Source organism: Taudactylus pleione, unplaced genomic scaffold, assembly GCF_031769625.1.
Source record: "Taudactylus pleione unplaced genomic scaffold, aTauple2 ptg000541l, whole genome shotgun sequence".
NCBI lineage: Eukaryota > Metazoa > Chordata > Amphibia > Anura > Myobatrachidae > Taudactylus > Taudactylus pleione.
Genome location: NW_028284943.1, coordinates 2,327,796 through 2,345,164, shown reverse-complemented (window position 1 = coordinate 2,345,164; position 17,369 = coordinate 2,327,796). Strand labels below are relative to the sequence as shown.

Below are 17,369 nucleotides of genomic sequence, written 5' to 3'. Positions count from 1 at the left end.
CAAAATTAACGGTTGGGATCTTCACCCCTTACGGGCTGCCGCTGTCGGGATTAGAACCGTGCGGCCGGCGGTATTACATACTGATTCCATAACAGTACAGAAAATTCAAATATCTCCCTAATAGGGCAGAGCTAAAAAGGCAGGTGTAGTTTACAAGCCAATATACAAAAGATGAATATTGTAAATAGCGTTTTTCAAATTATGCATGGAGTATGTAAAAAAAAAATGGACTCTGGGGCTGATTCGAGGTTGCAGTTGCAGGCAGCCATTAAAGCCTGATGTACTAACTTGTGCTAATGCAAGAATCCATAGGTATAATGCAGGGATTTTGTCTGCGTGCGGAAACCAGTGTTGCACATTTATTTTACGTCAGCAACCGTAATCTTCATCATTCTGTACTTGTACCAGCCCAAAAGGTGCAAGAAATCCGTCAGAAACAGGACTCCCTTCTCCATACGCACGACTCAGAATCACACAGAGCTTTTGATACTCGCCCACGACGCTCCCAATATACTCCCACTAGACAGGGCGTTCCTGTGCGCTTGCAATGTGGCTGCCCAAAAATGCCCAATTTCACAGAAAGACAAATCTGTATGAGTTCTGCCTAACTCAGAATAGGACAGACATCTGCAATAATGTGCTGTATGTTTAAAAGCGCTGCTTGCACCTATGCAGAGATGGGGTTTTTTGTCCATAGAGCAGTGGTTCTCAAACTCGGTCCTCAGGACCCCACACAGTTCACATTTTGCAGCTGCACAGGTGTATTCATTACTCGCTGACACATTTTAAAAGGTCCACAGGTGGAGCTAATTATTTAACTTTATACAGTGTGGAGACATGGAAAACATGCACTGTTTGGGGTCCTGAGGACCGAGTTTGAGAACCTGTGCCATAGAGTATATGCCTCACCAATGTCCAACCTTTAATTTTAATAAGTTTGAGAGAGATAGTCAGCACAACCACACTGGCATAGCTTTATTTCTTATGAAAGGATAGTTTGTAATGCTGTAAATGATCTTCCATTGTTCATAGGGATGATTGCATATAAAGAAGAGCCAGTTGGTTCTGTTGACTGGTATCCTCACTGTGTTTCCTCCCCAGGGCCAAACTTGTATTGTGATTCATAACTTACCCTTGTCTGCCTGGAGCTCCCAGGATGAGGACTCCTGTCAGAACTGCTATGCTGTCCAGGTGTTCAGTGTCCAGGTGGAGTGATGTCACAATGCGACAGAAATCACATAGTGCTATGCAGTATAGATCCTAGGCAACATTTTGCTTGGATGAATTGCTGAAATGTCACTCTATGCTAATATGTACACCATACTGGTACTTGTCTTTTTGATGTGAGACATCTAGCTATCTCCTATCTCTGATTATTCTTTTAACCCTTTCACTGACTCACAAGAGAAAAGTGCTGCAGCTCTGTACATCACAATGAAACTTTTATGATCATCCAAGGAACTCCCACCTAGTGCCGAGCAGACGGGTATTACTTAGCATACTTAGTTTTTACCTTGGCTCACATGTGACACAATCCTGCTAACCATACAGTTTGGAGGTAACATGGTGATATCCCTGGTGATCCTTTGCTGGAGTGAAGGATGGATGATGAGAGCATCCTGTCCATTAGTGGGTACCATGTCGGTAAGACCATTGGAGAAGGAACATACTCAAAAGTGAAAGAAGCTTACAGCAAGCAACACCAAACAAAGGTGGCCATCAAAATCATTAATAAGGACAAAGCCTCAGTAGGTGAGTTTGGGTAAGAGCTATCTAAGATACTATTGACTGTGTGACTCCTGAACCAGCATGGCTAGCTACCTCTGCTCTGCTATTCTATTCTTTTCCCTAATATGGAGAACAGGTTCTACTAGAGCACCACTTACATATCTACAATGCCAATTACTTTTATTTCGTCCCTGAAATATAAGCCAACATGTAATTGGCTTGTTCTCCTGAGTACAGCAGTAGCAAATATATGTATTTAATGGAAGTTATAAGACCAGGAACAAAGGCAGTATATGACAACTTCAGTCCTTGAGAACCCCTAACAGTACATACAGATGTGTCCTCATACATCTAGCCTTGTTGCACGTTAAACAGTCCTTCTGGTTGGGCCATGCCGTGGCATCTATTTGTGCAACTTTTTACCTTCAAATGCGTCTTATTTTGCACAGTGATGCGAATAGGATGCACAAGCAGCTTCTGTTGATTAAAATATGCGCCATGCCTATATTCTGTGTGCGACTGCGTGTGTATCTGCAAACGAAATGCTATGTTACAGCTGTGACACTGTAACGTAGCATTTGAAATACAAATACACCCACAGCGGCTGTGACACTGTAAAGTAGCATTTCAAATACAAATACACCCACAGCGGCTGTGACACTGTAAAGTAGCATTACAAATACACCCACAGCGGCTGTGACACTGTAAAGTAGCATTTCGCATGCAGATACACCCGCAGTTGCACACAGAACATACATGCCGCATAGCATTTTAATCAGTAGAAGCTGCTTGTGTGTCCTTTTCACATCACTGTACAAATAACAAGCATTTGAAGCGAAAAAGTCGCACAAAAATAAACTTGGTGCTACCGAGTCATACGACTCTCACGCATTGTGTAATGTGTCTTGTAGCGCACCGAGGATAGATGTACAGTATGTGGACACATCTGTATATTCCAGATCTCCTAGTGGGCACACAGGTGTAACCATTACTGGCTGACACATTTAATTTAGTGGTGCTAATTATTTCATTTGTGGATTTTCTTAGGTTTATTTTGTGTGTCATGCAAGCCAGCATTTTTGTACAGTATGTATGAGTGAAACTCAGGGAGGGTGTCGGGATCTTGCCTCTACAATCTGTAGTGTGCTCCTCTTTTATTTATTAATGCAAAGCACAAACACTAGTTTGTTTGTATGGTTCTGTTTTCATACCCTCTAGCATGTATTTTACTATTAAAACTCCATGACAGTAACATCAGTGAGTGCATGCCTTAATCACTGGACAGTCATAATTGTAAGAACAATGTAAAATTCAGAAATATGCAGCTCAATTGGTACAGTTTAATGTAGCACTGATAATTATCTACAATATAACTAGTCTGTATGACTATGCAATAAAATGAACCATCCCTTCTAATGGATTATCAAAATCTAATGCAGTTTACTTTGCTACTGTCAAAGGTAACTTACTTAATGCGTTTCTATTGAAAGTCCCATTTTCTAAAATACATGGACTGCTCCTTTATAGTTTATCATTTACTTTTTAATATGTTTGAATCAGCTTTTTTCAATGTGCTTTAGAAAATTGTGTGCCCAATTCAGACCTCCTCGCTAGACTGCGTTCGCACACAGCCAGCCGATTTTTGCAATCTGCGCACGCGTACGCATCGCAGTGCGCGTACCCAAACTAGTCCATGCGATAGGGAAGCGTTCGCTCGCTGCGCATAGACAGCTCGCTACCTAGAGTGACAGGACATGGTCCATGAAAACAAGGGAGTGGTGGTGCGAACGCAGGTGTGCCTGAGTGTCTCAATGCCGTTTCAGAGGCGTGCATAATTAAGACACAACGTCATAGTTCATGTCACATGGATGTTTTACACACTGAAGCACTCACAGTGCTTGCGGTAGGGTATGGTCAGTCACAAGTGCTGCGATCGCTTTCGATGTTACCGATGGTTGCATACACTTCCTGGAGATGACGTGGGAAAGTGGGCGTCTTAAGACAGGTTGGTGGGCGTCTGCATACACAGAGCGATCGCACGCTAAGACATAGTGGGCGTGCTATTGCCTTGCAGTGCGATCGCGGATTTGCATACTTTCGCCGCGTGCGAACGGGATCTAACGAGCTGGTCTGATCGAGCCCTGTGTCCCAAACACAAATCGGTGATATAATTTTGTATTGCATTATCAGTAGCTGGAACATTACAATCCCAGTTAAAGCAGTGGTCGCCGACCTTAAATGTGGTGTCAGGTACTTTAGTAAAATGAAACCTCCTGAAGAGCTAATAAAATTGTAGAAAATAAATCTGGCTAATAACCGAACAATTGATTTTAAGGAAAATAAAAAAAAAATGTTTCATAGAAAACAACAATGCATTTAATTATTACAGTGATATTATTGTAGTTTGTAAATAAAATGTAAGCACAGGCACATTTCACTGTTAATTACCAGCTCCAAGAAGGTATGTGCAGTAGAGGAGCAAAAGATACTGTATAGGCAGGGCTGCTGTGTGACTTTCTGGCAAGGCTGGGTGGAATTCACTCACTCTGCAGTAGCATAGACGCCATGGGTGGAACCACAGGAAGCAAAGCTGCGGAAATCACCTAACGTGCTTCCCTGTGGCTCCTCGACACCACGGGGGAGCACGCGTCAGAGTCACTTCCTCTTAGTTTACTCTGCAGTGCTGCAGCTAGGTGAGCTACCAAAATTAAGACCGTGAGCTACCGGTAGCTTGCGAGCTACAGGTTGGAGACCACTGAGTTAAAAGGCAATCAGACATTTAAGATAAGAATTTAAAAATTTAATAAAGTAATAAAAAATGAAGAATTTTAAAATTGATGGTAATTATGTACTGTAGAATAAAAAATTATTCCAATATCCATACTTCCCAAATGTCCCAGAATGATTGGGAAACTCCGGAATTTCAGATAGTTCTCAACCTCCCTAACAAAGTGGCCAGACGCAGGCATAATGACTTAGGGCCTGATTCACCCCGTGGTGGATTGTGCACATCTGCGATTGTTGGGGGTCTGCGCATGTACAGGACCATTTCTGCGCATATATAGAACAGGTCCTGTGTGATCACTCGCACTCCCCCTTAGCTGCAGCATGATTGACATGCTGTGGCATTTGGGGGGCGGAAACAAGGACCGTTCTCCAAAATGGAGGGTGGGGGGGTTGTGGTGTTGCCACTGTAGTATCACATTCCCAGCATTAACTCTGTAGTAACACATTCCCCCATCACTTCTGTAGTAACACATCCCCCCTATCACCACTGTAGTATCACCTGTGTCATAACACATTCCCCCCATCAATGGCAAAAATAAAGATAGCGTGCCACGCTTGAAATTTGTATGCAGCAGCTCAATAATACATTTTAAATTAAAAAGCACTACAGCCTTGCAGCTGTGGACTGAGCACTAGACTAAAGCCACCAAAAAAAATAGATTCTATCTCAAGGATCCTTGAGAAAGAATATTGATTTGAAACGCATTGGATACAGAAGAAGAGGCCACACAAGGGCAGAAGGCAAGGCAACTAGACCCAGACACCACAACACTCCCGGCATCTGATGTCATCAGTACCCGCCACAGCAAAAGCATTACCATTTCCTTGCAAGACATTGCCCTAGAGAGGAAAAATTTGTCCTAGCCCAGTATAAGGTAAGTTAGGGACAGCACTTCCACAACACCAGACCATACCGGCATTTGGCCCCCCAACCAGTCCCTAAGAGGCTATAACCATTGTGGTCATATGACCCATTGTTTTTAACTCTCTGGGGTATATTTACTAAAGTGAGAATTTTTAGAAGTGTAGATGTTGCCCATAGCAACCAATCAGATTCTAGCTATTATCTTCTAGAAGGTGCTAGTTAAGTGTTAAGTAGAATCTGATTGGTTGCTATGGGCAACATCTCCATTTCTAAAAACTCTCCCTTTAGTAAATATACCCCTCTGGCTTTTCATTCTTTCTATTCTCAGCCCCAGTCTTAACGCTTCCCCATCCTTATTTCTACCTTTTGTTACTTTAATTCTTTTTACTTGATTTCCCTTTCCTCCACCCTTGTTTTTAAAAACCTTTTTTTTTACTTTTTTTTTCTTTTGTATGCTTTTTTTTTTTTGGTGGCTTTAGTCTAGCGCTCAGTCCATAATCCCCCCATCACCTATGTGGTAACACTTCCACTGTTAACCTCTTTAGTAATACATCCCCACTTCATCTTTGTAGTAAGTAACATATCTACCATCTCACCCCTGTAGGAATACATTCGAATATCCTGGTCTGTAGTAACACATCCTTCCTCATCTGTAGCACCATGTTAACACATTGTACTAAACTCCTGGACAATGTCACAGCAAAGCAGAGCGAAGCTTATTCAATAACATATGCCCTGTATTGTACGACTATAAAAATTAACTATAAACATCTTTTCTTTTTCATAGGGTTAGTGAGCACACATAGTAACCTCAACTCTTTTCTCTCCTCAGAGTTCATTCAGCATTTTTTGCCAAGAGAGCTACAGATTGTGCAACGCCTGCATCACAAAAACGTAATTCATGTATATGAGATAATTGAGTCAGGGTTGTCAGGCAAGCTTTACATGATAATGGAGCTTGCAGAAGGGGGAGACATCTTTGACTGTGTTATGCATGGTGGAGCATTACCAGAGGATCGTGCCCAAATACTGTTCCGTCAACTTGTAGAAGCTGTCCATTATCTGCATAGCCAAGGTGTGGCCCACCGAGACCTCAAGTGTGAAAATGCATTATTGGATAAAGGCATCCTCAAACTGACTGACTTTGGTTTTGCCAAGATTCTGCCTTCCCCCAACTCTGATCTGACCTGTACGTTCTGTGGAAGCATAGCATACGCTGCACCAGAAGTCCTAAACGGAGTGCCTCATGACAGCCGAAAGGGTGACATCTGGAGCATGGGTGTGATGCTTTATGTAATGCTCTGTGCAAGTCTCCCTTTTGATGATCATGACATTCCTAAGTTGCTGTGGCAACAGCAGAGAGGTGTTACTCTGCCCAGACACATTAGTGCTTCTGAAGCTTGCAAAGACCTAATGAACAGACTTCTAGAGCCGAATATGGATCTACGACCTTCTATTGACAAAATTATGTGTCATCCCTGGGTCACTACCCAATGATTCGCTGTAGCTGTTTCTTTAGATCCTATCTGACATATCTAATGCTTTGTGTACATCACCCATGCATCTTTACCATGGTGTATTGTAAAAATAAAGCTAAACATTTTACGACATGGAACATTCGCGAGCTTTCTTGTACTGTATAGCAGTCACCAGTTTCCCCGTTGAGCATGTTCAGCTGCTATACACACATTTATATGAGATAGCAATCACATAGTTGATCATGCACACATCATGTTGGAAAATAGTCATTTAGCAACACAGCATAATTATAATGCTCAGAATTGTTATGGTGCATACACACGGTCCGATTTTTCTTCAGATCTGAACGATAACGATTTAAAAAATCGTTCATATCTGAAGGAAAATCTGAACGATGAACGATGCGCGTTCCCGATGGTCAGATAACGATATCTGACATCTGATGTGTTTGCAGTCAGATTTGGACGATGCCATTCATTTTAATGCAGTCAGAAATCGTTCATAGTTCAAATCATTCAAATCGTTGGTCAAATCGTTCATCAAATCGTTCAGATCGTTCAATCTGACACATCTGACAAATCTGACCGTGTGTATGCTCCATTATATAGTTTTTTTTTTTTAAAAAGGTCAATATAAAAGAACAACAGCCATGTCCTCTAGAAAGCTTAAATGTGGCCTATAACTGTGATTTACTTTCCTAAGTTGGGAACACACTGATAGATATATTGCCCATTCCAGTGAACGGGCGATATATCTATGATGCATCTGCTAGTGTGTACAGCGGATTTGTCTGTGAATAATGAATTTCACAGACATATCCGGTCTGCAGTGCAGCACAGCAGATAGCCGATATATCTCAAAGATCACCAGATCGCCAGTACACATGGGGGGTCATTCAGACCCGTTCGCGAGCAAAGGACGCTCGCAAACGGGTCGATGTTGCCCCACTGCGCATGCGCACGATGGAGGGAGCTCTGTCGTGCGCATGCGCGAGACCCGGACTGCGACAGCCAAGCTGTCGCTCCGGGTCTCGCACCAAAGGGGGCGTGCTGTCGATGTTGATTGACAGCACGCCCCCTTTGGTGGGCGTGCCTGCCAGACGGAGCCGTTCCCATGGGAACGCCTACCGTCTGAAGCCGGCCCCACTGACATCACTAGTGATGTCAGTGGGAGTGATTTTGGCTCTGATAGAGCCAAAATCACCCCAGGGCTTGCGGCAGCGAGACCCTACCGCAGTGTCTCCGTCGCAAGCCCGATGGTCGCGATGGTCAAGACCATCGCGACCATCATCATGGCCGCTCGCTATAGCTGTGGGTGGTAACCCACAGCTATGCGAGCGTCCATGAGGACGCTCCAAAAAAAGGTAGGAGGGCCCTGATTCAGAGCGAGCGCTCTGGTCAGAGCGTTCAGCTCTGAATCAGGCCCATGATTCACAGCTCAACTTGGTGGGCAAATTTAAATACCCGCCCAGTTGAGCTGTCAAGCCTGGCACATCAGGCAGACGATTGGTATGTGTGTATATTATAAAATTAAAATTACCAGCAGAGTTTTCTATGCCATAGCCCATGTGTACTTATTACATGGATAGAAACTTCATGGATGAGGGACAACAAATTACAGCAGTTTATCTTACTTAACTCCACCCAAGTCTTTTTTTTAGGTGGTATATTAATGGTGCACAATTCTATGTATGCTATGTTATGCATCAGTCATAGAGTATTAGATCCACACTAACACTAAGGGGTAAATTTACTAAAGTGAGAGTTATTAGAAGTGGAGATGTTGCCCGTAGCAACCAATCAGATTCTACTTAACATTTAACTAGCACCTTCTAGAAGATAATAGCTAGAATCTGATTGGTTGCTATGGGCAGCATCTCCACTTCTAAAAACTCTAATTTTAGCAAATTTACCCCTAAGTGTAACTAACACAATATAAGTATTACAGTGTTCTCCCGAGGCTGTTTGCTGCAGGTGCATCGCACGGCAGAAACAGCCTACCGCCCAGCACTTTCTCCCGCTGACCCCCGCTGTGGAACGCTGGCCTCTGAAAAGACCGGAGGCTAAAGAAGCCTCCGATCGCTTCAGAGGCAAGCGTTCCCAGTGATGCAGTGCACGGATGACGTCACCCGCGGCGTGAGGAGCCTGCCCTGCGCGCCTTCTGAATCTAGTTAGATCCAGTCAGAGCGAGGCAGCGGGAGTGGGACCGAGAGCGGCGAGCAAGTTAAGGTAAGTTCTGGGCTGGGGCTGGGACCTGTTTGTAGGCACTGCGTAAGGGCATACTTGCCTACCCTCCTGATTCGGCCGGGAGCCTCCCGAAAATCGGGTGCCGCTCCCGGCCCCCCGGAAAGGTAGGCAAGTCTCCCGGCTCCAGCGACCCACCTGCATAAACCCTGGCAGCGGGGGGGGCGATGACGCGATTTGCGCTGAATCGCGTCATCGTAGTCCCGCTCCCTGCATCACAATGCCGATATTAATGGTGTGTCATCCTCATAGCCACGCCCCCTTTTATCCCGCGACACGCCCCCTTTTTGCCGAGAGACTTTCCCCTGTGATTGCCCGACAGCTCTGTCCCGGAAGAAGGGAGTTAAATGTCGGCAACCCTGCGTAAGGGGCACTATTTAAGCCTCGGGTCACTGCATAAGGGACCAGCCTGGGGGCACTGCATAAGGGACAAGCCTGGGGGCACTGCATAAAGGACACTATTTAAGCCTGGGGGCACTGCATAAGGGACACTATTTAAGCCTGGGGGCACTGCATAATGGGCCAGTCTGGGGGCACTATTTAAGCATGGGGGCACTACATAAGGGACCAGTCTGGGGGCACTACTTCAGCCTGGGGGCAATGCAAAAGGGCAAAGAAAAACTACAGGGGACATTGCATAAAGGGGTAAACTACAGGGGGCACTGTATAAAGGGCACAAATACAGGGGGCACTGCATATGGGGATAACTACATGGAGCACTGTATAATGGACACTTTTGACTGAGAGCCAGTGGGGGAGCAGCCTGAGACCTGTCGGGCTGGAATGGTAAGGGAGATACCCCTTTTCCCGGCACGTGCATAATTGCGAAGGCCCCCACCCGGCTACTTCTTGATGCCACCCGGCTGGAATTTTTTGGGGGGGAGAAAACTATATTACTATATTCAGCTTGTAGTGGGTGTGTAGGTGGTTCGGGTATTGTGTGAGCACTATTTATGTATTGACTTTCAGTCATACATATTTTTAAATTACATTTATTTTAGTTCTGCATATATAAATTAACAAGCCAACAGAAAAAAAGACAATACAAACATAAAAAAGTTTTATACAAAATAATAAATACAAGTCATCATGTTTTTAACAGAAATCAAGTAAAAAAATGAATCATTGCATTAGCATACTGTACTAGTAGTAAAGTGTCCATGTGTATGTTTAGATGCACATATAACAAAGGAAGTGATGTATGATCAGGCGGCTTACATTCGGTAACTGCATGGTCCTGATTCGCTCATTTTCGAGGTGAAGCAGGGCCAATTACTGATGGCATGTATTAAAAAAACTTTTGCCGAACAGAGAGAATGTAAACTCACCTCTCCAGTGAATGGCGTTCTCCCACTCCAAACGCTGCGTCACCGCGTAATTGAAAAAAAACTATTTTTTTTTGTAAGCACAGTCCATGGCTCCATATTCCAGCAGCTAGGGACAGTGTGGTTGTGCGCAAAACAACAGCTGCAGCTGTCGAAATCGATAGCTGCAGTTGTCGGAACGGTCAGTGCCACTGACCGATCATACATTACAACACCACTTCAGCGTCCTATCAACATAGAGCAGCGCCGATAGCGCCTCTGTCATTCTGATCACTTCCTTGCATTTTTCCATGCAGGGAGCGGTAACTGCAGCAGATAACGTGCGCAGACACCAAAATTTTGCTTATCACCCTGTTGAATCGTGCAATGAACCTTTAGTACATTCCTGCCTATAAACCTCTAAGATTCACCTGCCCAGAACCTTTAAGACAAAACCTGCCTATACCTTCTAAAACCACAAGATGTCGCTAATTAGCTCTGTGTTTGATTTTACCATTAATGAAATACTGAGACAGTTGAATAGCGGTTCAACGCGCTAAAGATTATTATTCAGGTAAAAGTACAGATGTTACCACGCTATGATCTAACAATGAGCGCAAACTAAATTGTACAAACATTAGGTCATAAGGTACAGTCAATACATACGCGTGCGCTCTGGGACCAGATACCGGCATCAGTAATGAAACATTCGTCAAAACAGCATAACAGGACCACCGCAGACTGGCATCTCGTTTCAGAGCACCCACATATATACGCGTACTGGGATAAGCAATACAATAGAATACATTGGCAGGTTCTCATTGGTTCCTCTTCTTGCTTCTTCCGTTACGGTACAATTCATAGGTCAGTGCAAAGACTCAAACCAGCCTCTAACAGCCTGATTGTGTCCACTTTCCCGCTGCATAATAAATCTAGTCTAAACTATAGCATACAACATTTCAAGGAGTTATTTTCTATGCCATAGCCCATGTGTACTTATTACATGGATAGAAACTTCATGGATGAGGGACAACAAATTACAGCAGTTTATCTTACTTAACTCCACCCAAGTCTTTTTTTTAGGTGGTATATTAATGGTGCACAATTCTATGTATGCTATGTTATGCATCAGTCATAGAGTATTAGATCCACACTAACACTAAGGGGTAAATTTACTAAAGTGAGAGTTATTAGAAGTGGAGATGTTGCCCGTAGCAACCAATCAGATTCTACTTAACATTTAACTAGCACCTTCTAGAAGATAATAGCTAGAATCTGATTGGTTGCTATGGGCAGCATCTCCACTTCTAAAAACTCTAATTTTAGCAAATTTACCCCTAAGTGTAACTAACACAATATAAGTATTACAGTGTTCTCCCGAGGCTGTTTGCTGCGGGTGCATCGCACGGCAGAAACAGCCTACCGCCCAGCACTTTCTCCCGCTGACCCCCGCTGTGGAACGCTGGCCTCTGAAAAGACCGGAGGCTAAAGAAGCCTCCGATCGCTTCAGAGGCAAGCGTTCCCAGTGATGTAGTGCACGGATGACGTCACCCGCGGCGTGAGGAGCCTGCCCTGCGCGCCTTCTGAATCTAGTTAGATCCAGTCAGAGCGAGGCAGCGGGAGTGGGACCGAGAGCGGCGAGCAAGTTAAGGTAAGTTCTGGGCTGGGGCTGGGACCTGTTTGTAGGCACTGCGTAAGGGCATACTTGCCTACCCTCCTGATTCGGCCGGGAGCCTCCCGAAAATCGGGTGCCGCTCCCGGCCCCCCGGAAAGGTAGGCAAGTCTCCCGGCCCCAGCGACCCACCTGCATAAACCCTGGCAGCGGGGGGGGCGATGACGCGATTTGCGCTGAATCGCGTCATCGTAGTCCCGCTCCCTGCATCACAATGCCGATATTAATGGCATTGTGATGCAGGGGGCGGGGCTACAATGACGCGATCGCGCTGTCACGCACATGCCCCGTCCCCAATGGTGTGTCATCCTCATAGCCACGCCCCCTTTTATCCCGCAACACGCCCCCTTTTTGCCGAGAGACTTTCCCCTGTGATTGCCCGACAGCTCTGTCCCGGAAGAAGGGAGTTAAATGTCGGCAACCCTGCGTAAGGGGCACTATTTAAGCCTCGGGTCACTGCATAAGGGACCAGCCTGGGGGCACTGCATAAGGGACAAGCCTGGGGGCACTGCATAAAGGACACTATTTAAGCCTGGGGGCACTGCATAAGGGACACTATTTAAGCCTGGGAGCACTGCATAATGGGCCAGTCTGGGGGCACTATTTAAGCATGGGGGCACTACATAAGGGACCAGTCTGGGGGCACTACTTCAGCCTGGGGGCAATGCAAAAGGGCAAAGAAAAACTACAGGGGACATTGCATAAAGGGGTAAACTACAGGGGGCACTGTATAAAGGGCACAAATACAGGGAGCACTGCATATGGGGATAACTACATGGAGCACTGTATAATGGACACTTTTGACTGAGAGCCAGTGGGGGAGCAGCCTGAGACCTGTCGGGCTGGAATGGTAAGGGAGATACCCCTTTTCCCGGCACGTGCATAATTGCGAAGGCCCCCACCCGGCTACTTCTTGATGCCACCCGGCTGGAATTTTTTGGGGGGGAGAAAACTATATTACTATATTCAGCTTGTAGTGGGTGTGTAGGTGGTTCGGTTATTGTGTGAGCACTATTTATGTATTGACTTTCAGTCATACATATTTTTAAATTACATTTATTTTAGTTCTGCATATGTAAATTAACAAGCCAACAGAAAAAAAGACAATACAAACATAAAAAAGTTTTATACAAAATAATAAATACAAGTCATCATGTTTTTAACAGAAATCAAGTAAAAAAATGAATCATTGCATTAGCATACTGTACTAGTAGTAAAGTGTCCATGTGTATGTTTAGATGCACATATAACAAAGGAAGTGATGTATGATCAGGCGGCTTACATTCGGTAACTGCATGGTCCTGATTCGCTCATTTTCGAGGTGAAGCAGGGCCAATTACTGATGGCATGTATTAAAAAAACTTTTGCCGAACAGAGAGAATGTAAACTCACCTCTCCAGTGAATGGCGTTCTCCCACTCCAAATGCTGCGTCACCGCGTAATTGAAAAAAAACTATTTTTTTTTGTAAGCACAGTCCATGGCTCCATATTCCAGCAGCTAGGGACAGTGTGGTTGTGCGCAAAACAACAGCTGCAGCTGTCGAAATCGATAGCTGCAGTTGTCGGAACAGTCAGTGCCACTGACCGATCATACATTACAACACCACTTCAGCGTCCTATGAACATAGAGCAGCGCCGATAGCGCCTCTGTCATTCTGATCACTTCCTTGCATTTTTCCATGCAGGGAGCGGTAACTGCAGCAGATAACGTGCGCAGACACCAAAATTTTGCTTATCACCCTGTTGAATCGTGCAATGAACCTTTAGTACATTCCTGCCTATAAACCTCTAAGATTCACCTGCCCAGAACCTTTAAGACAAAACCTGCCTATACCTTCTAAAACCACAAGATGTCGCTAATTAGCGCTGTGTTTGATTTTACCATTAATGAAATACTGAGACAGTTGAATAGCGGTCCAACGCGCTAAAGATTATTATTCAGGTAAAAGTACAGATGTTACCACGCTATGATCTAACAATGAGCGCAAACTAAATTGTACAAACATTAGGTCATAAGGTACAGTCAATACATACGCGTGCGCTCTGGGACCAGATACCGGCATCAGTAATGAAACATTCGTCAAAACAGCATAACAGGACCACCGCAGACTGGCATCTCGTTTCAGAGCACCCACATATATACGCGTACTGGGATAAGCAATACAATAGAATACGTTGGCAGGTTCTCATTGGTTCCTCTTCTTGCTTCTTCCGTTACGGTACAATTCATAGGTCAGTGCAAAGACTCAAACCAGCCTCTAACAGCCTGATTGTGTCCACTTTCCCGCTGCATAATAAATCTAGTCTAAACTATAGCATACAACATTTCAAGGAGTTATTCTCTCTATCATTCATATTTCATAGCCGCATGTTCTGGTCTTCTCACCGATGCCACCGGAACGCTGTGGGAATAGAGTAGATCAGTACGGCACCAATCACGGTCCAATTGTCATTTACTAAACCATAGTTACAGAAAACATTAATTTCTTTATATGCTGACATTGCGATTAAACCAAATAATAATCATTCCTTTCGTGCTGCGGGACCATTGCTTTTAAATGTGTATGCGGGGAGAAATGACATTAAATTGTGTTGTGCGTTTAAGGGTCTGTGGGGCACTTAACGACCAGCACTAAGTTGGAAAGGCTTCTGTGTATGTGTGTGAGCATACGAGTATGGGTTTTGGAAAGATCACTAAAAAGCTGGCTGTGCGTCTAAATAGCTATTTTGCGTTGTCCTATGTTTAACATGAAGTGCAGGGAAAACACCACTAATTTGCTACTTTTTGCTACATCGCGTATGTGTTAATGTGAATGCAGGGGAAAACACCACTACTTTGCTACTGCTCAAATATGTTTGTGGTGATTTTAATGTGTTGCAAAGTTATTTTATGTCTGCTAAACACCGTCGGTAGGTGTTTGGGGAAGATTGTGAAAAAGCTGTACGTGCTACTTTTTAGCAACTTTGCTACTTTTCAAATATAAGTCTGTGATGATTTTAATGTGTTGGAAAGTTATTTTATGTCTGCTAAACACCGTCGGTAGGTGTTTGGGGAAGTTTTTGAAAAAGCTGTTCGTGCTACTATTTAGCAACATTGCGTTGTGAGTAGCAAAATTGCTACTTTTAGCAATTTTGCACTGTGGATTGTGTACTATGTATTTTCAACAAAATGGCGCTTGTGTAAGCTTTCTTTTCTAAAATGGAGTCTTGCTGTCATTCACAAGATGGTGTCTTGAGGCCAGTCGCAAAATGGCGTCGTCGCGATTAAATTTTAAACTGAACTTGTCTCAGCCAATTATTCAGCTTCGACAGTCCACCCTTTGATAGCAAACAACATGCTATCACAATCTGCTATTAGGATTTAATTTAGGCTTACATTTATATATATTATTTTGTGTTATTATGGGATGGCACAAGGTTGTTCTTAATCCATCAATAATGTGTCTCTGGGTGGGGACATAAAACTACTATTATACGCACACCGCGGATCTTGGGAGATCATGTGACAGGTGTGGGAATGCACCAGTCTTATAACAGCAGTCTTGAAGGGGAATTTGAGACTTTACATTTTCTGGGTGTTCTATAAATAACATTTCAAAAATATCCTCTATGCATGTCTAAATATTATACATTTAAATGATGGTACTTCCTAGCTCAGGGTTGTAATGCAGTTCTGTATCTACCTCGGTATACATATTATCATTTCTAACCACCATCACAGTTTCATTCCTTCGTTTCACTCTGTTTTTACATTTTCCACACTTCAACACAATAGGAACACACCGGACGCATATGCCAATTACTATGATGACAATCAGTATAAGGATCAAGAATTTGCCTATGCTGGCGATCACTTCCTGGACCCATTCCCCTAGACCCGAGAACCATTTCACTGGGTTCAGCCATGACACCCATCCTTCTATCTTTTCCCCTACTTCAGCCACTGAAGCGTTATGGTTCTTGTGAAATTCCCACTTTAGCTGCAGAATTTCATCCATCTTCCGGTCTATCACCTCCTTAGGGTCGCTGGTATCATTGGTGACATAGGTGCAACATTATACTCCAAATTGAGTGGCCAATGTTATGCAATACCCTCCAGTAACAGCTGTTAAATAATTCAACACTAGCCTGTGTTGCACCAGTTCTTTCTTGTACGCTTGCAATTCTCTCCCTGTGTACCTGAATGTGTCATCGTACATCTCGGTGATATTATCTATTAATTTAGCAAGTTCTTGGATATATCTAATATTTAATGTACCCCTCGCAATTCTGGTGGGATCCAGGGCGACTAAAACTTGGAAGCCAGTTGTCTCACTGATTAACTGAGCGGCTTTATGCATATCACCAGGTATCATATTTCTCTTGCCTCTGTGTTCATATTGAGTGTGAAGATATGGTGACGGTGTGTTTTTATGTATACTCAGCATTTCAACATGTGTGAGGGTCATAACTTCTGGGACTACTCTTCCCAGGTAACACAAACCATCGGAACTCGGGGAGAGCCATTTATACGCTTTTCTTCCACATATAAAATACACATTATCTGGGAGAACATAAGGAATGGTATGCATCATTATCATTAAACACATTTCTCTTGCAAACAACCCTATCTCAGGCTCTTCCATCTGGTATATGCAAGTTTCTGGTTGTATTATTTTAGCACAATAACCATCTGGTACTTTACCAATCATTTTTTTGGTGGAACTCAATGTATACCGGTACCTAAATTGTTTCCCACTGGATTTAATTGAGCGTAGCAGATCATAGTTTATGGACTCATTATCAGCTCTTTGTGAGAAGGTCATCGTCTGATTATTCCCCGTCACTTCCCAACCTCCGGGTTTATTGGGGTTGGTTATGTTCAAACACAAAAGTGATCTATCTACTTGGAATTGATAGAGTTTGAAATGAGGTGGTTTGGATGAGAGGAATTTTCCATCCAATGTTTTCCCTTTTTGCAATTCTAAAATTTCCGTGGTATTCAGCGGAAATGGCACCAACCCTACGTTATGCTGTCCCTGGGGCACATGTGAACACACCCAGCAATCAGTTTGATTTAACACTTTGCCTACCATGCTATGATAATCCTCTAAAGGATACCCTCCCCAGTACGGATTATATTTTGATTGGCACCTTTGGATACAGTTCTCATCAACTAGGGACCCACAAAGCTCACAAATACAGGAATCCTCAGACGATAACCCTCCACACCTTCCCCGAGTATCCGGAATGATAGCTCTTTTAACTATAACAGTACTAAGATTGGAAAGACACTCCCCTGATTGGCATTG

General features: G+C 43.9%; 1 protein-coding gene across 1 annotated transcript; it reads left to right on the top strand.

Annotated features, from left to right (window-relative positions):
• Window positions 1-1,601: 1,601 nt before the first annotated feature.
• On the top strand, window positions 1,602-6,877 carry TSSK3 (testis specific serine kinase 3). Its single transcript, XM_088451254.1, has 2 exons — window positions 1,602-1,752; window positions 6,213-6,877. Exons 1-2 carry the CDS (start codon window positions 1,602-1,604, stop codon window positions 6,875-6,877), a joined length of 816 nt encoding a protein of 271 aa, XP_088307380.1.
• Window positions 6,878-17,369: the final 10,492 nt, after the last annotated feature.

Coding starts and splice junctions, on each gene's coding strand:
- TSSK3 (XM_088451254.1), top strand. CDS start 1,602: ATGGATGATGAGAGCATCCTGTCCATTAGTGGGTACCATGTCGGTAAG. Junction 1,753..6,212: donor TAAGGACAAAGCCTCAGTAG/GTGAGTTTGGGT, acceptor TTCTCTCCTCAG/AGTTCATTCAGCATTTTTTG.